Source organism: Exophiala xenobiotica, assembly GCF_000835505.1.
Source record: "Exophiala xenobiotica strain CBS 118157 unplaced genomic scaffold supercont1.6, whole genome shotgun sequence".
NCBI classification, from domain to species: Eukaryota; Fungi; Ascomycota; class Eurotiomycetes; order Chaetothyriales; family Herpotrichiellaceae; genus Exophiala; species Exophiala xenobiotica.
This window is the reverse complement of record NW_013562489.1, coordinates 1173977-1195892: the sequence shown is the minus strand read 5'-3', so window position 1 is coordinate 1195892 and position 21916 is coordinate 1173977. Positions and strand designations below refer to the sequence as shown.

Below are 21916 nucleotides of genomic sequence, written 5' to 3'. Positions count from 1 at the left end.
CAAATCAAATGGGATTTCTCAACCTGCGGCCCTACTACGAGTAGTAGTGAAGGCCATATGAACTCGGAGCATTTTGAGCGTTTTGCGTTTTGCGTTTTGCATAGCATTGCACAGCATTGCATCCAGATGGGTCGATGGTCTGAAGGCACCAACGATGTTGGCATGTCGCCGTCGTGATGGGTCAATATTATAATGATTATCAGGAATGAAGAAAGCTGGCATTCCTGGAGTGACCAAGGGCATGAATCTGATAGATCTTAATCGTCCACGATGCAACAACCTATAGGTCATTCATGTAGGTACTGAAACCGTCCAACTGCTCGGACAGTGCTATTCTCACTCCCTAGTTTCACACTTCTTGCATCTCGGCGTCCACAAGCAGAGGTCTTGCCGCCGTATGACTCTGCCACAGCAACAATTCACATCGAGCCGATGAGCAAGAAGCGCAGCTGTTTTTTGAACACGTCGTCAGCCATTTCCTGCCATCTAGCAGAAAAGCTAGGAACGGTAAAGCTCGAAGGTCGCAATTGAGCTCTGAGTTCAGGCCTCGTCAGCGATGGGCCTAGATCGCTACCAGTACTTCAAGTGTAATGCCACCATATCCCGCCTCCTATTGCTTTGGCTTGTATAAAACTCCTCCCCTGTTGAATCTCTTTCTGATTCTGTGAACGGATCTCAACAGATCGGAACACCGGATCGGTCTGTATGAAATATCACCCCGCAAGAAGAACGCCGACGCAAATCATGCCCATTCATCATACACATCGTGAATCTGTCATGCACCAAAGTTCCACCATCATCATGCTTCACGACTTCTGGGCGAATCTATCCTCGGCGGACTCTTTGACTTCCGGCCTGGATGTGGTGAGTTGCTCGTTCTGTTCAAAGGGTTCTGGTCAGCATTTCCGCTTCACAAAGGCCGTGAAAGTATGACTCACGATCGCCTTCTCTCTCCCTCTCGTCTGAACTCATCGATTATTCGTAGCATCTCCTTCCTGCCGGCGGTCGCGTCTACCGTCCTACCTCCTAGACTCATACTCACTTTCGAGTCAGTCCTGACCATGAGTAATCTCTTAAGCAGTAAATGTCGCATATTCAGGCAGACAAACACTCCACAGTCTGAAGAGTTGTCCTGCTGGGGGCTATCCTGCAGATGGATGAAGCGTAGGGGCTTGTTGATGAGTTTGGAAAGCTTCTGGGTGACATGATGTGCTTCGTATTGATTTCCCGGAGGCATCGAATCGTAGTGAAAGGCAACACCGTCGACGATGGAAACGAGGAGCAAGGACCAGTGAGTTCCGCCTTCTGCGACCGTCACCGAGTGGTTGTCGTTTATGGGGAGGAAGATGTGTGTGATATCTGTGAAATCGGGTAGTGCGTCCTGCGAGGGTCAGTATCTGCGGCCTGCCGAAAATATCCCTAGCATCTACCTTTATCGTCCGCGGATCGGGTGTCTGCATCAGCATAAATGACATGGTTGGTCGTAGCAGAACGATATGAGAGTGCTTGAAGTTTATCAGGTACTCTCGTTCCAGGTATCTGTGGTGCCATCTCGTCAGGTGTCACGATCCTTCTGCCACATCTTGAGAGTGCCATACTCTTCCCAGAAAGCGATGACCTGTGTGCCCGGTGTCAGCCTCGTATTCTGCCACACCGCGGTGGGTGTAGACCAACATTGTCTGTTAACCAGTCATTCTTCAACACAGATATATCCTCTCGCGTCACTGTCTCGGTCTCAGTCATGGGCTACAGAGGGAGAGGACGGGCACTGACGTCGAACATCATAGTCTGGCGAGATGAGTTAGCTGAGTATGTTCCAGATAGGGGTGCACTTACAGCTGAGGTAGGCATCCTCGGGAGCGAGCTTTGGCGCCATGGTGGTCAGCTAGATTCATGCGAGTTGAACACTGGTACACTGGCTGGCCGAAGGCGATGAAGGGCAAGAGAGGCGAGGTATAAAAGTGGCAGGTGCAAGCAAAGAATGCGACGCACCGATCTCCCAAAATGCCTGCTCATTCGACCACCGAAAGGATGGAGGTCAGGCATGATGTTTTTGCTGTGGTCCTTGACGGCAGCGAGTGTAGGAGGGCCCCAGAGTGACGTCTGAAGCCTGTTGCGATTTTACTCAGTGTGCCCGCAGACGTGGGAGAATGTGAATATAGGGCGGCCCGATTCTTAGACGACGTATTCTGGCTGGAAATTCATTTCTTGATCAGACACCTGGCAGGCTGTTCTTGACCAGTCGCACAGTAATATAAGAAAGATTCTATACCTCTTCAAACCCCTGCTATCGAGAACACCGCAGCTCGTGCTTGTGTTACGCAGCCACAAGCCGTTTTCGAGTATCCAGCCAATTGGCAACGTCATTGTCTCAGGTCCATTGGTGATCTTGAGTCTCCATCGAACCGAAGAAAAATGCCCCACGAGCAACGTCCGTGCCTGTTCTAGCCTTCAGCATCCTTGGCTATCATCAATAAAATCAAGTGAGATGGCTGCATCATGGTGTATAGGAGAAGCAACGTTGTTCAAAGAATTTGATATGTTGGTAGCAAAATCATCCAAGTTACGAACTACGTCGAACGTCGAGTCACCTTCCAGCTTCAAGTCATCATCATCGCTAATGTACATCATTTTCTCTCCCGTCGTCCCCAAGGTCCATTCCAACGCCGAATTTTGAGCCCGCTCGAACGCTTGAAGAAAAACAAAGCTCCTACCAATCCCAGCCCATTAGCTCCTTTTCTATGGCTTGTGTACTCGAAATGTTCGTGAAAAGTTGTCGTGTTTGCTTTTAGTACTCCTAGCCCACCATGCCTGTCGAAGACAGGAGACAGGACAGAGTAGAGCCCTCGTCTCAACAAAGAAAATAGACGCTGGTTGTGGTGAAAAGTCGAATTATCCAAGCTCATTCATGATAGTTGACCTCGCAGTTCATTCACATGTAGGCGGATGTGCTCGGCCTTTCATCCTGCAAGTTTGGCAAAATGTTTGTTCCAAATCCAGCCAATCTCTCTGGTTGGGTCATCCTGGTTGATGGCCAACCATAATTCCCCATGCTCAGCGATCACGTCGAAGATCTCACCAGTCACATACGTGAGATAGCGGAAGCCTCCTTGCTGGCGCGATCGATCAATGTTGAATTCATAGACGCTCGCAGCTGTGAACAACACGCCTGGTTCCTGTCGGGGTTCAGCCACCTCTCCTTCTTCCAGAGGCTGATTATCCTCATCCATAGGCATGGCGGAGGAGAAGATGTGGCCGACGGGTGTTGGCAGATGAGGCTGTGATTGACTTGGACCAGGAGTTGCAGAATAGAATGTCGAGGTAGAGAGGTGTCTATTCGTTGGAGATGACTCTATCAATAACGGACCAAGGAATGGTGACGGTGCCTCCAAGCTCAACCGAGGAGGAGGAACTTCAGGGAGGCCTGGACTGGTCCCTGGCCGAGACGCGCTGGTGCTATTGACGGTGTGGACTGAAGGCGCGCCGCGAGATCCTGTCTCTGGAGTTCTGAGTATCCTTCCAGAAGCTGCAGAAGCGGCACGAATCCGGCCATCTGCAAAACTGAAGGCGCTTGGATCGCTTGGATCGTTGCTATATGAGCTGACCAATCCTTCACTTTGCCGCTGGTATAATGCCATGTTCAGGCTATCGTCGTTCATCGAGATCGATCGCTTGCCGAGGCTGTTCCATGATGGTTGACGGGGCGAGTCCTCACCTAGCAACGTCGTACCTGGAGTCAAGAAAGAAAGCAGGTTGCCAGCCTCAGCGAGTAGAGAGCCGTTACAGATGCTCAACGTGAGCGCCGACGCCTCTTGATAGTCGAAATCCTCTTGCCAATCTTTGACAATATCAGATTGCTCGAGTTTGTCGAGTGGAATTTCCATGGCGGCTGAAAACTTTTGTTTGCACATTGCCAACCAACTGAGGTGAAGCTGAATGAGGTTCGCCTGACATGACAGGACCAAGTCAGCTGTGGATTTGAGTAGGCGTCTCTTTCGCTCCTTGGCTTCAAGGTTGAGAGCTTCCCACTGCTCCATACGCTCAGCCATCTTCTTGTCGATCTTTTCACCCCTCTCTTTCCTGTTCTTGAACTGGTTGTAATCGAGCAGTCTCTTCTCCCTTTTTTGGATCAGCCCTTTGGGATCGTTTTGGAACCTCTCCAACATAGAGGCAGTCTTCTCCATGGGTCCCACTACTCGTCTGTTTACCTGATCAATGTGGTCGGGAAGCGCCATCGAGTTGATACCTCGAATGACTATAGCGAACTGCCGCAGTCTGCTCTCAGCTTGCGAGTGATTGGTGTGGCCGACATCGACCCATGCCTCGGCTGCGGCTGCCACTTCACACATTCGAGTCACCCACTTGGTGATCGCTTCAATATATCCTTGACAGTCTTTGGACACCAGGAACAAATGGGCGATGTTGTTGTCGTACTTGATCTTGATTTTGGCATATTCCTCATCCTCATACATTTCGTTGATGCCAACATGCTGCCTCAATTTTTCTGCGCGGCGTCCGAATGCTTTGGTCAAGCCATTGCGGACATCAGATTCTTTTCTCTTCCTGTTGAGCACTAGGTCAACCAGTTCGGTATGCTTTTTGACGTCGTTAATGCGCACATTGACCTCTGTAACCTCGACAAGTGCTCTTCGGAGGAAGCTGGCATCAGGGTGGGTATCCGCGGTCGTTTCCACCAGCTGAGTGAGGAGGAGGGGATATTTGGTGATGCGTTGGATGGGTTTGACAAGAAGCGCGTCCAGACTCCAGGCGTTGGTAATGTCGCTGGAATTTTCCTTGCACTCTTTCAGCCATTCTCGAGCCGCGGAAGACGACTGCAAAGCTTCCAGTCTCTTGTTCGCGGGATGTCGGGTCCGTATGTATTCCGTGTAGACTTTTTCCATGTCACCTATTGATGCCTCGAATGCTTGACCAACCCTGGTGAGCTCGTCCTTCTCAGCATCAGTCATGTCAGCAATGCCATCCGTCGAACCGGCGGAACTATGCACAGTTGAAGCTCGATTGCCATCTTTTCGTCGATCGGATTTTTCCATAACATAGGCCGGCTTGACGACCTGCTTGAGTAACCCGAGAAAATCTTTCGAGAACTGCTGCACAGCATCAACATTTCCAAAGATGATCTTGATGTCCTCGTCGCTTATTGCTGCAACAGCGGTCTGTTTATAGATGTCACACAGCACGCGCATATCTCTTTCATAGGTGTACTCAGTGTCGACGAGTTCCTTGAGGACATGCCGCCTCTTATTGAGGCGACGTTGCTCCGGTGTCTGTTCCTCTGTAGAAGGTCTTGCTGTGGTAGATCCAGACGGCATCGCCTGCTGATCAATGCTCGACCGCGTTGATAACTGAGAAACCGCAGTCAGTGGTCTGGATGGCGGAGCTGCTGGGATGCTCGGCGGTATCACGCCGGCTGGGGCCGACCAGGATGTCTGAGCGATTGACGGCATCATTGCAGCAGGTGGTGGGGGTGGAGAATGCGACGGTGGCCGCGGTATATCCCATTCAGTAGTCAAGGGTAAGGACTCGCTTCTTCGCTGTTCCCGCTCGTTCTGCCTGAAAGCTTCTGTGTCTTGTGTGACCGATCTATCACCAGGGTAGGTTTCGTGGGCCAGAGAGGACTGCTGCCGGCGTGGTTGAACGTCTTTGGGGGATTGAGCCGCAAATTGTATCCAGTCCGTAACGGACGGAGAGGTATCGGCCCAATCTTCTGCGCTGTCAAGGCTGGACTTGTATCTGTGATGAGATCGATATCTTTGGGGTGGTGGCGGAGGGACTACACGATCAGAGGTAGAGGCGGCGTGACTCTCGTCCATTGTATTTGTTGAGTCGTCTGCAGCATCATGGTCTGCGCTCAGTGATGCTTCAGTGCGGGTTTTATCGGTCAACCGCGGCTGGGTCTGCTCGGATTCAGCTGGCGGCGAACGTGAAGATTCACGGGTCCATTTAGAGTTATAGTCTTCTAATTCTTTAAGGCACAAGCGTAGTACCTTTTCTTCGTCCACGTTTTCAGCATCGGCCAGATCCGGAGACGTCTGGATGATTCGGTGATAGATATCGTCCACAAGCTGCTGGTCAACGACTCCTGAAGGCGTTTGTTGCTGTAACACAATGTTGACTATCGTGTAAGCATCACTGGCATATGTGTCTCTGTTCGAATCGCCCCCCACGCTCGAGCGACCGACGTCCGAGAAGCCGTCAGATTCGGCGTCCACAGCTTCCTCTTTCTGATCATAGCCCACCTTATCTTCTATGTCGACGTCTTCGACCTCTGATTCGCGCTGCTCCGCTTCTATCGAGGACGTCCAAGAGCTTCTGTGATATGTTGGTGGGGCGGGCAAGGTTTCCGCAGGTGGTATCAGTGGTCGATATCCTTTCTCAGCTGCTTCTTGGTCATCTAGATATGTGGTGTCGCGCAGCATCAGATGCACTGATACTCCATCAGCATGGTCGGAATTCTCTCCTGACGCATGTGAAGTTTCAGACAGTGGTGATCTGGAGCCATGACTCCGAAGAACACTGATCTGGTCGAGAAGGGACTGCACCGGCTCAAGCTGAGGTGCATCAGCTTGAGGCTCGACATCTATCATGGTTGCTTCCGTTGCCACAGTGCCTTCCGTGATGGCAGAGCGAGGGTCTTGTTCATCTTGCCGAGGCTGCAGATGCGTATTGAGGCTGTACGGTATGCTGCTAAATGTCGACTCCCCATGGCCGAGTGTGGGTGAATCCAAATCATCTGCAGAACAAGCAGCACCTCCTTCAACGATTTGAAGAGCATTCTGGGTGAAGGCCCGTCGATCTTCGGCTTCCTGGTCCTGGTTGTAAAAGGCACGTTCTTCAGAGTTGTCCTCCATGGTGATCGGTTCGTCCACAACGACAGCCGGGATTTCCACATTGCCTTGTGTGGGAGGTTCGAGATTGTCCGCATCGCCCGAAGGTGTCGAAGGCGTTATACTGTTGTTGCGGCTCGTCGCCGTCGAGCTTGTTCGGGTTGCTCCGCTCCCACCCTTCAGATCCTGACCCTCTTTGGACTTTGTCAATGCTTGTGTGATTTTCAATCGACGAGCCTTTAGGTCAATATCTGTGAGTTCAGGAGGTCTTTGACGCCGGTAAGCTCTGCTATCGCTCTGCTGCTTGGCCATTGTCTGGAACTTCTCCGCCATTTTCGCACGGGACGCGGCAGTCGAAGCAGAGGACACAGGCAGCCGAGGTCTTGAGCTTCTCAGGGGAGGTGAGATTTTTGGTGGAGGAGCAATGATGTTTGCTCTCAATGAAGGGCTCTTCTCGCTCGATCCTGCTCCCGGCTTAGCTGTCCTTCCAGGACTCTTAATCTGGATAGGAGAACGACGTCCTCTGCGCGGGCTAGGAGCTTTACGACTTGTAGAAGGAGCAACGTTCGTGGGCGACTGACGTAAGCCATTTGCCCGCAGAAGCAGCTGAGAGTTCAAGCCAGTCGTAGGAGAGACGTTTGCAGGTTCTGACGCATTGCGGTTGTGCCGGACGCTGACAGGAATACGAGATATTGCACCTCCTTTAGGTGAAGTGTCTTTACCTTCACGCCTCGTGGTTGGGGAGTTACTTTCACGAGGGAGGCTTGACGAGGCTCCTGCGAAGTCGCTGTTTGCTCGACGATGACTCGGGCCGGGAGCAATCGGCCTATTCGGCTCGGTATTACTGCTTGGACCTAGATATTGCCTATTGTGCTTTGATGCAGATGTCGATTCCCCAGGCTGTCGCATGTTCGTAGAACTCGACGGAAACATCGGGTTGGGGCTGTGCATTGGGGACGCTTCCGAACCCGTTCTTCGGCGAGCATTGTATATGCCATAGCCTGCAGCCGGGGCTGGGGTCGCTGAAGGAAGAACTTCGCCAAACAGTAGTTTGCGTCCACTTCCCGCAGCTTTGGTGTTGTTCGCCGCCTGTTCCGAAGCAGCCACGGAGGAATTTCCTCGATGGCGACCGCCAACACCAGTCCCATGAGGTCGAATTCCTATGCTAGGGGATGTCATCTTCGTAGAGTGGGAGAGCCTTGAATCTGGTCTCTTCAACTGCGGAAGACTGCTCGCATAGGTGTTCGAGGGATCGATGGAAGTGTACGGCATGGGGCTGGCAGTTCTCGAAGAGGGCCCAGGAACAAGTTGTGTTGGTAATGGCGGCACTTCCTCCGGAGAGGCATCGAAGCGCGCCACAAGATCCTTGAATGAAGCCTTCCTCGACTTCAGCAAGGTTTTTGCGGTTCCGTTCTCCCAGGTGCCATTAGACAGATTCTGGGTGTTAATAGTCGGTCTTCGGCTACCGACAGAACTCCTGGCCGATCTTCCACCTCTATCCTCATTCGATTTAGCTGATGCGAAACTAGACTTTCGTGTTGCGGCTCGATTCTCGTCCTCCTCTTCAAAAGTTGTGGTACGAATCGCTTCTTGGTGTAGGGCTAGGGGCGAGGTATTGGTGAAAGGATCATGGTATTGTCTGTAGAAATCATGCGGATCGCTTGATCCTTCTTCGGTCGGCGCAATCTCTAATTTCAGGTTTGATTTCGAAGCCGACGGGACTGAGGGTGTCCTAGTGCGTTGCGGTGTCGACTGCGTCTGGGCATAAGCGGTCGAAGGTAGGAAGACGAGAGATCGATTTGGGGACTGAAGTTGCGAGGGGGAGTTTCTGATCTGGTCCGGCAAATTAGTCTGCGACTGGGAGGACTGTCGACGATGATGCGCGGCATAATAATTGTTCTGGTTTGATACCGCAGAAGGCATGTCGTCGACTCTGGCCCAAGTTTACGCCGAGGCCTTCCTTCTTGGACGATGATGTCTATCGTGCAGATGCATGGCCCGCGCCCAACATACCTCAACCACTTGAATCGCACTCTGTCGCGCTTCTGCCTGTCAAAGTATACGTCTCTTTTTGTGCAAAGACCTTCTCGTCTCGATCTGACAGCCGTCACGCCCCCGTCTGGAGATGATCTAACCGCAGGGACAATGAAGACTTGTTGTAAGATGAGGGGTGGCCGAATATCGACCGACGGCTGGCGACAATAATGCCCGACACAAAGAAAACCCTTTTTCTTCAAGTTGAAGTAGAAATCGCGACTTTTGGTGCAAACTGCGGTTGTAATGGTTTGAGATCGGGCAGGGTACGCAGGGCTAGATCGGTAGGTCGGGCCAAAACAGGTCGGCGGGAATGCGTCGACCAGAGAGGGACTAGGTACTACACTACGCTGGCGCAGGCGTAGGTATCATGAAGTCAAGAGGAGGGATATGGGGTGTGAGGCTGTCTTATTAACGGTGAGTTTGTACGGTGTATGTGTTGGGCGTTCGGATGAGATGCCAACAAGCGAGCAGGATGTCGATTGCTAGCGTACAATAGTGGATGGGCACGATGGGGTCACTGAACAGGCACCTTCTGAAGGACTCCGCAACTAAGACTTAAGCACTACTGTGTAAAGTGCCCTAAACCTCCGGAAATGCCATTCTTCACAAGGCTTGACGTGGACGGTTCGAAAAGAAGCCAAAAGAGCCGACAAACTCTGATCAAATCTCTTTATCGAAGAAAGTCATTGTTTGCTATCGAACAAAGCCCACAACTCAGAAAGTGCCGAACACTTCTATCCATTACGGATGCGTCAATTGTGTGTAGCAGAAGTACCAATTATGCTCCTGAATCTGCATCTCCGCGTTTGACTGGTGCCCAACCTTCATTCCTCTATCATCTCCAACCGCGCCTCTTGAGCAGCAACAGGGCCTCATCCGCAGTCCTTGTACTGACAGAAAAAGCTACCACCCTATCATGAAAGAACCCTCTTGAGCGCCTATCTGAGCCACTATTGAATTACAGGGTAGGTTACCGAGCCTAGCAGCCTCGTCAAAGTACTCCGCCGAAATGAAGCTAGAGCCATTTTTGTGTGCATGACAAGGCGAGACGGCGAGACGGCGAGACGGCTGAGAACACGGTCGATCATCCATGCTCAAAAACCCGCTAACAAGTCGCGTTATTCTTTACCCTGGCACCTGGCAAGCTGGCTCCCGGCCAGACAAACCACGGCCATTTTTGAACCTTCAGACACTAACAACGCGTCTGTCCTGGCCCCATCGTACTCGAGAAAACAACACCCGCTTGTCTCATTTCTGGTAGTGTTTCAGCCAACTCGCCTAACCCGAGAGTCTCCAGGACGACAAAAACCTATTGCTGCTGACCGCGAAGGATGTTGGCGGTAGCCAGCCTCTATGCAGAGAGAATAGCATGCGCATTTCGTCGAGGGAGCCACGAGTACCAGGACCATGACCAGAAAACGAAAATGCCATGACAGTGCTTCCAATCACCGACCGACCAAAATCTCCAAAACATCCAATCAGACAATCGCTCTCGGAAATACAAAATTACCAGAAGTTCAACCAACACCAGACGCGGTCCATCATGCACTGCTATCTTCCTTCTACCCCAAGGTCTGTACCTTAAGGGTCTTCCTGTCGACATATCTGCCCTCTACTTCTCGCGTCCGCCGTCGGAAGTTGTCCCTTTTTGGACAGCAAGATGATGAATGTCTCCTCGACACCTGCCTCGTCGGCATTCTGAACGAGCCGTCAGTTGCTCTGAAGCAAGCACGCAAAGTCGATTTCCTTACCTTTACACAATGTCAACAACGTGCAACTGGTGCTCATAGCAATCGCACCCAACAGTGTTGCTTGAATGAGGTAGGCTTTTCAACGCTCCGCCCCTGCAGGATCGGCGACTGACTCGGCTACGTAGATTGTAGACTTTGCCATTTGGTCGCTGTTCCGAGGAAATTTCAGTGGTCAACGGCCACGCCACATCCTTTGCCATGGTCTACAGAGGGCATCCGGGTCTGTCGAATCCGGCCGTGTTGGCAAAGACAGCGGCGTCCTTCCGGGGATAGTCCGCCATCATCCAAATGATAACCTGAAGATCTTGACGTCAAGCCCCTGGACCGAAATTTTATCGCTTCTAGGAGATGACGCCGAAGCCATTGCTGCAAGCTTGTTTCTCGATTGTGGCATCTTCACAAGGCTTGCAAACGGTAACGGAAACTATTTTCAATTGAGTGGAATTCCCATATCGGAATTAAAGAACAAAGAGACATCACAGTCCTGCAAAGATCTTTCTTCCACAACACGGGACAACCGAAATCGTTCAGGGTCCAATATTCGATTCGTGAGGAATCGGATACTGTATGCGAGACCGTCGTTGAATAACGCTGGCAGGGTCAAATTCGGCTTGCACCATATACATGTCCTGCAAAGATACACCGGCGTCGTCCAACCGGATCATAGCGTTCATATTGCAAAATACATCTTCCCACGGCAATTTGGCCTGCACAACGTCTTCAATTCCACCGTCGATCCAACAGAAACAGCACAACACTTCAAAGACTATACTCTACGTGAAGTGGAAATTCGAGGCCAACGCAAGAAGTCTATGACATGGATCCCCCGGCGGTTACGCGGCAAAGCTTTGGAGTTGGTGAGGAAAATTCAGCGAAACCATCACAGCTGCTCCTACAGTCAACTTCTGTGGCACCATTGTCCCATTGGCGACCCACCGACTAGAGCGAATGTCAGGCCAGGACATGAACATGATATATCCAGTTCGGAGCCATTGGTCACTCAGATTCCTGGGTCTAATTTCTCAGCACAGCCATCAAGCCCAGGCTCTGACCATGGTGAAAATGGGACATCATTTTTACCACAAGCAACTCCCGTAGCTGCAGTCTCTGCCTTTTGTCGGTCTGTCATTGGCCGCTTGCTTCCTAACGATGCTTGTGGGATCGGTACGGAAGGCCGACAAAGCCATGCAAAGCTGATGAGAAGAATCGACGAGTTTGTGCAGATGCGCCGCTTCGAGAGCATGACCTTACATAAAGCTGTCCAGGGCATTTCAGTAAAGGCGATACCCTGGCTGTGCCCACCAGGGCAAGATGGACAGAAAATGTCCCATTCCGACCACTCCAAACGTCTGGAACTGCTACACGAGTTCGTCTACTACATTTTCGACTCCCTTCTGATACCGCTCATTCGAGCGAACTTCTATGTTACCGAGAGCTCGGCTCACCGGAACCGATTGTTCTATTTTCGACACGACGTGTGGCGGAAGCTCTGCGAACCTAGCCTTGCAGTCCTCAAACTGAACATGTACTCTGCGATTAAGCCCAGCCATGCTCGCCAGAAGCTACAACGTCGAACCTTGAGCTACAGTCACCTTCGGCTTCTGCCGAAGGATCATGGAGCGCGGCCCATCACGAATCTCCGGCGGCGACAGCTGAAAGTGGTTTCCGGCAGGCGAATTTTGGGCAGCAGCATCAATGCTCAGCTGGGCTCGCTGTTCAGCGTCCTCAACTATGAGCGTGTCCGGGACCCTACACCCTTGGGTTCAGCTTTACTATCAATTGGAGATCTTCATGGCCGATTGAAACAATTCAGAGCCCATGTACCAGCAGGATCGCGGTTGTACTTTGTCAAGGTCGACATCAAGTCCTGCTTCGACAGTATCCCACAAGAGCATCTGTTAGCTATGGTCAAATCACTTTTCTCGGAAACTTCGTATCGAAGCACTAAACATACGGAAATGAAATGTCTGGACGAGGTAGGAAGGGGCGACAAGGGACCACTGAGACGACATTATGTGGGATCGGCCCGCCCTGCAGACGATACAGCAGTATTTTCAGAACCATCCGCAAACAGTGTCGCGATCAGAAAACGAAATGTAGTCTTTGCAGACACTGGGAATCAGAAGGTCTCCACACGAGCCTCGATATTGAAGCTCCTTCACGAGCACGTCGGAGACAGCTTCGTCAAAATGGGCAAGAAGTACATGAGACAGACGAATGGCATCCCTCAGGGCTCGGTGCTGAGCAGTCTCCTCTGCAGCTACTTCTACGGCGCATTCGAGCGGAATGAGCTTGGTTTCCTAGACCCAGAGTCGTCCATGCTTCTCAGGCTTATTGATGATTTTCTCTTGGTGACCACAGACGTCCAAGTGGCAAGACGATTCCTCGAAGTCATGGTCAATGGAGATGGAAAATATGGTATAGCGGTCAACGCGGAGAAATCACTTGTCAATTTTGACGTGTCAGTCAAAGGCCACAAGGTCCCCCGATTACACGGCGGTAACTTTTTCCCTTATTGTGGTCTGGGTATTGAGATGACAACACTAGAGTTGAGAAAAGATCGAGGGAAAAGAGATGCATATGTTAGCAATGCGCTGACAGTCGAGACAAGCTCCCGACCTGGGATGACGCTGAGGAGGAAGGTATTGGCATCGATGAAGCTGCAGATGCATGCCATGTTGCTGGATATGTCATTGAACAGCAGGAAGCAAGTGATTTCGACACTGTTGGGAAATTTTGCAGAATCCGCCATGAAAATGCATCAATACATGGCCAGTATGGGACAAGCTACTTGCTCTCGGCAGACCTTGGTCAGGAAATTGATCGAAGAATTAGTGCTAGCTGCTACCAAGATCTGCTGGGTAAAGAACAACCACAGCCGGCAAATTACCAGAACACAGATGTGCTGGATTGCTGCCGCGGCCTGCGAGAGAGTGCTGTGGCGCAAACAAAGTCAATATATGGAAGTATTGGCATGGCTGAGGACGTTGAGAAAAAGCACCGAAGACAGGATGAACCTGGAGAAGGGGGAATTGAGGTTACTCGTTGAAGAGAACGACAGGACATTCCAAGGATATGTATACTGAATGAATAGAATAAGAGCGTTGGTCGGTTACCTACCTGAATAAGTAAGCCATGTCAACACAGATGACAGAAGTCTAGAAGCACAAAGGAAGGCCAGAATCTGGTCACTAACTAGCATTGAGCTGTCCCTGACAACACATCGATATGGAATGTTGGCAGGCGGGATGCGTGTGTTGTTCAGAGCGCTTGGGCAAAATGTGGCCTGGGTGGCATGGGCTTTTCCTTGCGCCTCCATACCCGTCGAGCCCGTCTTTGCATCCTGCGGGCCTGCCACCACCAGCCAGCCGAAACCAGCCACCGACAACATATCCCCAGCTTTTACTAGGATGATGCGCCTGCTCGCTCAATATCAATATTGGAGTCCTCAGCAGCTTGAGCCTCACCGTCTTCGCCTGTCTTCATTTCATTTCTCCCGCCGAAGCCAGCCACGGCACACCGACGCCTCGCCTGGCATAGACAACCCTCGGGTTTTGGACACTTCTTATTTCATTATCATGAAACAGCCACAGTGCGTCAGAAGACCATCTTGAACGACTTGACAGACGCCTGCTGCGATCCCTTTTACGAAATCACGAGTCTGGCTATGACCCTTACTGAACCTGCGACGAGATCTCTTAACCACTTGAAACACATTCGCGACCGGACCTCACCAACAACCGGCGGTGACAGTTCTTGATTCGGTGGCTTCGGTATAACATCTCATCGAGTCTCCACGATTTTCCAATCGACGAGATCGCCCAAAATCCATTACATCAACGAAGAATTACTGGCAAAATAATCCTGGACGAACAGTCAGTGGGTCGCAAGCCGAACCGTTGTCAATCCCTTGAAACCTCCCCAATTGATGCCACCTGCGGCCTAGATGGTCATCCTGCCAGCCCCCCTCCGCCACCAAGTTTCCCAAAGTTCAAAACCAAGGCCAGCACATGCCAGCCAGTCAACAGCCATGGAGGAGCCCCTAAAACAGCCAGCCGCATCCTCTCTCCGGCATGGTCGCAAACATGGACCCGTGCTAGCATCATGTCAACCGTCAGCACCATCTTCAACTCCACCAATGATGCGGATGTCTTCGCCAGGGGCTGGTCCATTGGAAACTTCGCATCTTGGCCATGATCCTCGAGCTTCCAGTTCGCAGTTGGCAGGCCTTGATCAAGTCGTCCGCAACACCGAATATTATGTCCTTTGGCGCATACCGACACTCGTTTCCTGCAAGTCTTCAAACCTCAACTGTGCAGAAATAACACAGCCATCGTGCACGAACATTGATCTTAATTACCCTGTCAATAACAACGCTCGTTCACCGGAAATTAAATCACCACATTCGCAGGCGGAAACATTCAACACCTTCTCCCGCAACCACTGCACTTACAACTTCATCGATGAGAACGCAGGGCAAGGAGTTCGCTCGTTAACCTCCTCCTTCTCCTCCAGCGCTCAGATCCTTAATATGACGACAATAACCGCAAGCATCCCCGGCTCACCTCCTGACTTGTCCGGCTCCCGATCCTCCAAATCGTCCTCGTACTCTTCCACATTTTCGAATTCCGATGACTTAGAATCCGACTCAATCAACTTTGAAGAGATTGGCTTGGAAGATGACAAACAAGCCCCTCCCGAAAGCTGCCATTCGCGAGACCTCTCTATACAATCGTTTGGATCGCATCATGAGTTGATGAAGACGAAGGATTTTGGAACTGGGGACAAAAGGCAGGCGCTTCCACAGTTGCAGACACAAATCAACTTGTCGCATCGGAGACAGGATTCCGCGACGCCGAGAGCAGCCGGGTCGAGAATGCTGTCAATGAAGCGCGGATTCACTACTCCTGAGAATTTCTTCCCTCCCAGTAACAGGACGAGGTCTTCGTCACCACCGCAAAGGAGACCTCTCACATCAATTTCCAAAAACGTTGTCAGTGCTGGCGGTCTACGACCCATACCTCAATCGTCGACATCTTCACTTGGCCCGCCTTCGAGACGGGCTTCATGGCAACCAGCTAGGAAGACTGTCAAGGAGTTGGAAGCAGAATATAACGACTCTGACGATGAGCTGCCTGAAGATGCAAGTCTCTGGAACGTTCCGGTATCGCCACATGTGTCTGGACAAAGGTCACATAGATCGAGTTTCCGCGGAAGCCCGGAAAGAGAATTGCAAGCTCACAGTCCTCGTCCTATACCTCTGGCACACGCGAGGACGACTCCAGACACGCCTCCTCGCGTAACCATGCATTCTCAAAGCCTGCCAAAGAATAGGGTTCCGCCTTCACGAGCAGTCACTCTCAATCCTTCCACGTCAGATCCTCCATCACCACGGAGGGCAAATAATCTGCGTAACGGAAGAACGAAGTCATGGAACCTTGCGATGGCCGATCTGAGTGAGGAGGCTCGGATTATCAGTGAAGCGTTGGAATACCATGCCGAATCCAAGCAGCAAGATAGGCTTGAAAGCTTGCGAGGTGGCTCCTCGCGGGAGAGCTTGGAGACTGTTTCGGACGGCAAGTCGACAAGAAGCTCGAGCATTCAACTGCCCCCAATCCAGAAAAGCACTTTGGACTTTATGCCTATATCAAAGCAGAAGGAGGCAATCCTGTCGCGAACAAGGCCGTCGTGGCTACCACCAAAGGATCCTAAAGAAGAGCGGCGACATCTAAAGGAGTATCAGCGCATGATGGCGGCATCTATTGAAGCTGAAAAGAAACGTTCCACCAAGCTGCAGGTTCAGCAATGCACAGAGAGTGATACGCGCGATTCGCTCAACCGGATCTGGCAATATTATGTCGAAGAGTCCACCGACATATCAACGATCGACAAACGTGTGAATGATCTTTGCTGGCGTGGTATCAGCCCCAACATTCGTGGCAAAGTCTGGCAGAGGAGGATAGGGAATTCTCTGGGACTTACTGTGAAAAGCTACGACAAGGCTCTGCAACGAGCCAAGGAGATCCAAAAGCTACCGACCGACCAGCTAGATCGCAACACTAAGAGTATGGAACGATGGTTTGTCGACATCGAAAGAGATGCCGAAACGGCATTTCCCGAGCTCAATCTATTTCAACGGAATGCGCCTCTTTGGCAGGATCTGGTCGACGTCTGTGAAGCTTACGCATGTTATCGCAGTGATGTGGGATATTTTTATGGGATCCAACTCATCGCCGCATTACTTTTGTTACAACTGCCCACTCCAGGCGAGGCGTTCATCCTCCTGGCGAATTGTTTGAACAGACCAACACCTTTGGCATTTCAGACCAATGATACACCTACGACTGGACGAGCATACAACCATGCGATTTCCACCTTGAGTGTCAAGTTTCCTCGTCTTCACGAGTATCTGTTTGGCTCCATGGAACAAGGCGGTCTGGGGTTCAGTGGAGAAGAAGTTTTCGAACCCATGTTCCGGACTATATTCTCCAACGGCCTCGATGTTGACCGACTTTGCCGGCTCTGGGATATCTGGGTATTCGAGGGTGACCGGACGCTGATCCAAGCAGCAGTGGGCGTCTTGGGTAGCCTTCAAGCGCAATTGTTCGATATTCGAGGAAGCATCGATCTGAAGAGGCGCAACATTCAAGAAATGCTTGGGTGGGGACCTTTCAATCGACAACCTCAATCCGGTCATTGGAATCTTCATGTTCTTGGGGACGAAGAAAGATTTGTTGAAGAAATACGCCTTGCTGGCACCCTCGATTACACTGGCAAGTGAACAATGCTTAATGAAGTGTACAGGTTTGTACAAATGAATATTACTGAATACAAGAGGAGGCAACAACTTCTTCCGCTGGTTTAATCAACGACCCTGTTACCAACTTCTTCTGAAAGAGAGGGAAGCTTCTTTAGTTCTGGAAAATCTGGATTTGAGAGCAGGAGAGAAGGGCCGCTCTTTGTTCCTGCACTTCAGGTTGTCGGCCTCGAAGCTGCTGAGGGCGAGCGAGATTTGATACTGTATATATTTAGTTTTCGTTGGACTTTGAGCTTTTGATGCTCGTCCTTTCTGATTCTTTTGTCGCGAGATCAAGTTATGAAGACAGATAACTAATTGATGAGGAAGCAGGCCAAACCTTTTGGTCAAACTACTAGGATTTCGTCCTTGTCTACGGAGTATCTATGTTCATGTTTATCTGGGACAGACTGGTGTGGTCACGATGATCGAGCACGGAGTACATCTTTTATGGACCGTCCAATCTCTGCGTTCGAAGTACTGTAAATACCTTATCCATGCGTGTCCATGTTATCCCCATCTATTGCCGGCACCGTTGCAGATGTGGCGCGGGGAGGTCAATCCGAGGAAGTTAAGCGATGTCAGCGACTTGCATACTCGTATGAATTAGACGGACACATGATTCGTATAGCAGTCGTCAACTCTGGACGCCTAGCCTTGGACAGGTCCGGCTATGGTCGTGGCCCGGAAATTAATTAAAAAGGTAAGTCGATAATGCACGGGTGTTCTTCGCGTTTCTGTGTCTCGATTGTTATTGTTCGCAGTGGCACTGGGCAGCTTGTTCAGGCCACCCAGCTGAGGTTCACGAGAGATACGCCGACGGCAACCTAACTAACTCACCGCTTCGTGATTGTTGAGTGCTTCAGTTGTGGAGTGAGTGTGGCGTTCAGGGGTGATTGACGGTTTGAATTGAACGGGACAAGCCGTTCGAGTTTGATATTCTAAAGCTCTGGGTTGAGAAGGGACTTGAGAGAGCGGTGCTTGCGTTGACTAAGGTACACTATCAAAGCCTTTGATTCCGATTCTTCGCAGGAGAAGTGAAGAAGAGTACAGCGACGAACTGGGCGATTGTTGCTTGGAAGAAGGCGATATACTGTGCGCGGAACGGAGTCCTTGACCAGAAAGGCGATAGTGTTGGGAGCGTGAGCAACTGAAATAGCAAGTCCTCTATCGACTTTGGGAGTGTCCCGACGGGAAACACACAGAACCTGCAGCGAGCGAGATTGTCCAGCCTTGACTCGACTCCGTACGGAGACTCGCAAGCTCAAAGCAATATAGCCAGAACAGCATCTTCGCGACGAACGAACACCAGTCAACGATCCCTCACCACTAGCATCCAGCATCCAGCATCAAGCATCCAACAGCCTCCGAACCACTTACCGACCGACCTCACCATCACACTCGGCAAGTTAGAAAATGGTCCATCTCATCCTCACCGGCGCAACCGGCCTCGTCGGCTCCGCCGTGCTCTCCCACATCCTCTCCCTCCCAGCCAGCGCGACTCCGCAAATCACACGCCTGAGCATCCTCTCGCGCAATCCGAACATCGCCCTCCTCGCCAGGCCCCATCCGCCTCCCGGGACGCCGAACGCAAACAAGCACACCAAGATCGAAGTCATCGAGCACAAGGACTTTGGCACGTTTCCGCCGGAGCTTCTTGAGAGATTGAAGGGTGCCGACGCGTGTATCTGGTCGTTGGGCGTGAGTCAGAACGACGTCGATCGCGAGACGTATGTGCGGATCACGAGGGACTTTGCAGTGAATGCTGCCAAAGCGTTTTCCACGCTCAAACAATCCTCGTCCACGCCGTCCTTGCAGTCCTTGCAGTCCTCACAGCCACAGTCAACGCACAACACGGCTGGCACTGGCACTGGTGGCCGTACCAAGGATGCGACCGAAGCCTTACAGGGCAAAGAGGGCGAAGGCGAGCATGGGAAGTTCAAATTCATCTATGTCTCGGGCGAAGGTGCCACACAGACGCCCTCGCGACTTACGCCGTTGTACGGGCGCGTCAAGGGCGAGACTGAGACCGCGCTGCTCGAATTGGCCAGACAGCCTGATATGAGACGCAAGCTCAGCGTGTACAGTGTGCGTCCCGCGGCCGTGGACGGGACGAATCAGCCGTGGCTGTGGAAGGAGATTCTCAAGCACCACAGGACGGCGTTTCAGAGTTTCTACCTGCGCGCGTTGATCGGGCCGATCCGACACCTGGGGAAGGCGAGTTGGGTGAGTCCCACGGAGGACTTGGGGAGGGTGTTGGTTGACATGGCGCTGGACGACAGCAAGGGGATGGGAGGTGGCGAAGGAGAAGAGGAACAGGGAGGAGGGTACGAGATGTATGGGCCGGATGGGTTGAGTGGGGATGGTGGGAGGATTTTGGATAATGTGGTGCTGCGGCGGTTGGGGAGGGAGGGCGAGACGAGATAAATACTACGCTGGATCGGTCATTCTGCGAGTGTAGTGAAGGGCAGTTGGAGAGAAGGCTTAGCGAGGAAGGGAGGAGGAGACAGGCACTGGGAGGCAGAAGAGATATTGATATATAGCCAGCGATGAGCCTGGGAAGTAAGGGTGTGATTCTGGCTCCGTCTTGCTGAGTCCAAGATGGATTATGCTGCTGAGTAATTGGATGAAAGTACTCCGTATGGGTTCAGTTCTTTCGTATGTGTAGTATCATCCTTCACTGGTTTCTTGGGATTTATATCATCATAATCTGCGCAAGATGTAAGATGTACATCGGTACCACGCTGTACGAGTACAGGCTGCAATTCGCGAGCACATGTCCTTCGCTTTATCTGATTCTCTTCTTGTGTATGTTTCCTCATCTGGGTATCCTAGAGGGGGTGCACCTCTACCTCCTGCAAACAAGCAGATCTCATCGTAAATTCCAATATATGCTCAACGCTCAGAATATGCGCAAGTTCAAACAAATCATTCTTCGTCGCAAGATTGGTGCTCATGACATCCCCCAACCAAACAAGACAGCAGCAATCGTAACACACACTGTAGCGAACACCCTACTCACGCCGACTTCGACGTTGGGGCTGCCCAGCGATTCTCCACCGGCGTTCGTCGCACTGGCACTCGGATTCGCACTGGTCGAACTCGGGACACCGCCAGTGGCTCCTTGCGTGGCGGCTTCCTCGTTGAATCCAGAATCTCCCGCGCTCCTCTCCCTTGCGACGTTCTGCTTGAAATAGAAATTGTCCTGGCCCACGATATTGCCCGCCGGCCAGTATTCACAGACCAGAAATATGCCGTCCAGCCCGTTCTTGCCGTCACAATTCGTCCACCCGCACCCCGTGGCCTGCGTGCTCTTCCACACAAGCTGGGTGAAATGGCCCGTCTCTTCGGTGAAACCCGTTGGATCGCTGGTGTTGAAATTGTATTCTGCGCGCTCGTTGCCCCATGCGTCGACCGCCTCGATCACGTTGGTATATCCGCGGGCCAGGTTCTCGCCATAAGCACCGTGCGAATGTTCCCAGACGCAATTCTTTGAGTAGTCGAGCGCATACTGGGCAAGTGTGTCGTTCCAGTAGATGTAGGATGCAGAGTGTTCGTAGCGGTAGAAGTTTGTCGAGTTGAGGATGGAGGTGCGGAAGTCCATATTGTTTGTGTACTGGGCAGACAGAGGTTGCGTGGGTGCTGCCATGGTGTAGTAATTTGTGATGGTTGTGGCTATGACCTCGACGGTCGAGGTTACTTGCGAGAGGACGGGGAGGGTGTGGAGGCAGAGGATGCTGAGGGATAGAGAGAGTGGTAGGCGCATGGTTGTGGTGGCTCCCGAGGGTGATGGCTTGGTTCCTCCTCTTTTCCTCCTTTCTTGTTGTTCAGGCTGATACTTTCATGGTACCTAGGTATGCTTGATCTTCCAATGTCTTAAGTACTGTACAAATGGGTATCTATGTTATGACAAAGCAGTGCAGGCCGAATGAGTGCTGGACTCTGATGAACGAAGGACGCAACGAGAGTATATGTCGGTGAAGACAAGACAGCGAGTTGGAGGAAGCCAAAGAGTATAAGGAACAAGTCCGTCACTGCCTAAAGTATTGAGGCTGAGCAATAAGCAAGAAGAACGACCATCGTCAAGCCAGGCAATCTGCGCTTGGACTGTTACTAGTTGACACCTATGAGTAGTAGACTGTAGTTGGTGTTTTGGTGCCTGTCAGATGCGACGTCATGGTTGGCTTCCCGCTTAACCCGCCATGCCTGATGGATGCCTGCATCATGCCGCTCTCAAGCGCCGCCAGAAGATGCCGAAGTCTGCAAACCAACCGATTCGCCCGCAACATCCCTGCCGGTGCCTGTGAAGCTGGAGAGCTCCTGTGGAACCCCCCAAGAGGAGCCGTGGGAGCTTAACTTGGTGAACAATACTCCAGATTCCGTAGGTATTAAAATAGTCCACTTGTGCTCACCTGCAGTCAACTGTGATACCTTACTGACCTTACATCAACTCACCTCTGTCGCTGCAAAAGTTTCAAAAGTTCCTT

General features: G+C 51.6%; 6 protein-coding genes across 10 annotated transcripts; 3 read left to right on the top strand and 3 right to left on the bottom strand.

Annotated features, from left to right (window-relative positions):
- Positions 1 to 219: 219 nt before the first annotated feature.
- Positions 220 to 2293, bottom strand: PV05_09745. 5 transcript variants are annotated; one of them, XM_013456107.1, is made up of 8 exons: positions 1993 to 2293; positions 1837 to 1864; positions 1774 to 1788; positions 1675 to 1724; positions 1599 to 1618; positions 1431 to 1539; positions 939 to 1381; positions 220 to 878 (listed from the first exon to the last, which is right to left on the bottom strand). In XM_013456107.1, the coding sequence occupies exons 1-8, from the start codon at positions 2044 to 2046 to the stop codon at positions 800 to 802; spliced, it is 798 nt and encodes a 265-aa protein (XP_013311561.1). In that variant the 5' UTR covers positions 2047 to 2293; the 3' UTR covers positions 220 to 799. The 5 variants fall into 5 exon arrangements, with proteins under 5 accessions (XP_013311561.1, XP_013311560.1, XP_013311559.1 ...); XM_013456106.1 differs by having other exon boundaries at positions 1837 to 2293; XM_013456105.1 differs by having other exon boundaries at positions 1675 to 1788.
- Positions 2294 to 2527: 234 nt separating this feature from the next.
- PV05_09744 (uncharacterized protein) lies at positions 2528 to 9308 on the bottom strand. Its single transcript, XM_013456102.1, has one exon. The coding sequence runs from the start codon at positions 8766 to 8768 to the stop codon at positions 2961 to 2963; it is 5808 nt and encodes a 1935-aa protein (XP_013311556.1). The 5' UTR covers positions 8769 to 9308; the 3' UTR covers positions 2528 to 2960.
- Positions 9309 to 10189: 881 nt separating this feature from the next.
- Positions 10190 to 13766, top strand: PV05_09743 (uncharacterized protein). The gene is made up of 2 exons (XM_013456101.1): positions 10190 to 10703; positions 10759 to 13766. Exons 1-2 carry the CDS (start codon positions 10290 to 10292, stop codon positions 13717 to 13719), a joined length of 3375 nt encoding a protein of 1124 aa, XP_013311555.1. The 5' UTR covers positions 10190 to 10289; the 3' UTR covers positions 13720 to 13766.
- Positions 13767 to 14108: 342 nt separating this feature from the next.
- PV05_09742 (uncharacterized protein) lies at positions 14109 to 17783 on the top strand. Its single transcript, XM_013456100.1, has one exon. It carries the CDS (start codon positions 14580 to 14582, stop codon positions 17412 to 17414), a length of 2835 nt encoding a protein of 944 aa, XP_013311554.1. The 5' UTR covers positions 14109 to 14579; the 3' UTR covers positions 17415 to 17783.
- A 291-nt stretch (positions 17784 to 18074) lies between these two features.
- PV05_09741 (uncharacterized protein) lies at positions 18075 to 20072 on the top strand. Its single transcript, XM_013456099.1, has one exon. It carries the CDS (start codon positions 18846 to 18848, stop codon positions 19854 to 19856), a length of 1011 nt encoding a protein of 336 aa, XP_013311553.1. The 5' UTR covers positions 18075 to 18845; the 3' UTR covers positions 19857 to 20072.
- A 2-nt stretch (positions 20073 to 20074) lies between these two features.
- Positions 20075 to 21531, bottom strand: PV05_09740 (uncharacterized protein). The gene has a single exon (XM_013456098.1). The coding sequence runs from the start codon at positions 21193 to 21195 to the stop codon at positions 20383 to 20385; it is 813 nt and encodes a 270-aa protein (XP_013311552.1). The 5' UTR covers positions 21196 to 21531; the 3' UTR covers positions 20075 to 20382.
- Positions 21532 to 21916: the final 385 nt, after the last annotated feature.

Bases quoted from the DNA above. Each gene is read 5' to 3' on its own strand.
- PV05_09745 (XM_013456107.1), bottom strand. From the start codon at position 2,046: ATGCCTGACCTCCATCCTTTCGGTGGTCGAATGAGCAGGCATTTTGGG. The intron at 1,619-1,674 runs GTTGGTCTACAC...CCGGGCACACAG, and splicing joins ATGACTGGTTAACAGACAAT to GTCATCGCTTTCTGGGAAGA. The intron at 1,540-1,598 runs GTATGGCACTCT...ATGGCACCACAG, and splicing joins GTCATCGCTTTCTGGGAAGA to ATACCTGGAACGAGAGTACC.
- PV05_09744 (XM_013456102.1), bottom strand. From the start codon at position 8,768: ATGCCTTCTGCGGTATCAAACCAGAACAATTATTATGCCGCGCATCAT.
- PV05_09743 (XM_013456101.1), top strand. From the start codon at position 10,290: ATGACCAGAAAACGAAAATGCCATGACAGTGCTTCCAATCACCGACCG. The intron at 10,704-10,758 runs GTAGGCTTTTCA...TCGGCTACGTAG, and splicing joins AACAGTGTTGCTTGAATGAG to ATTGTAGACTTTGCCATTTG.
- PV05_09742 (XM_013456100.1), top strand. From the start codon at position 14,580: ATGGTCATCCTGCCAGCCCCCCTCCGCCACCAAGTTTCCCAAAGTTCA.
- PV05_09741 (XM_013456099.1), top strand. From the start codon at position 18,846: ATGGTCCATCTCATCCTCACCGGCGCAACCGGCCTCGTCGGCTCCGCC.
- PV05_09740 (XM_013456098.1), bottom strand. From the start codon at position 21,195: ATGCGCCTACCACTCTCTCTATCCCTCAGCATCCTCTGCCTCCACACC.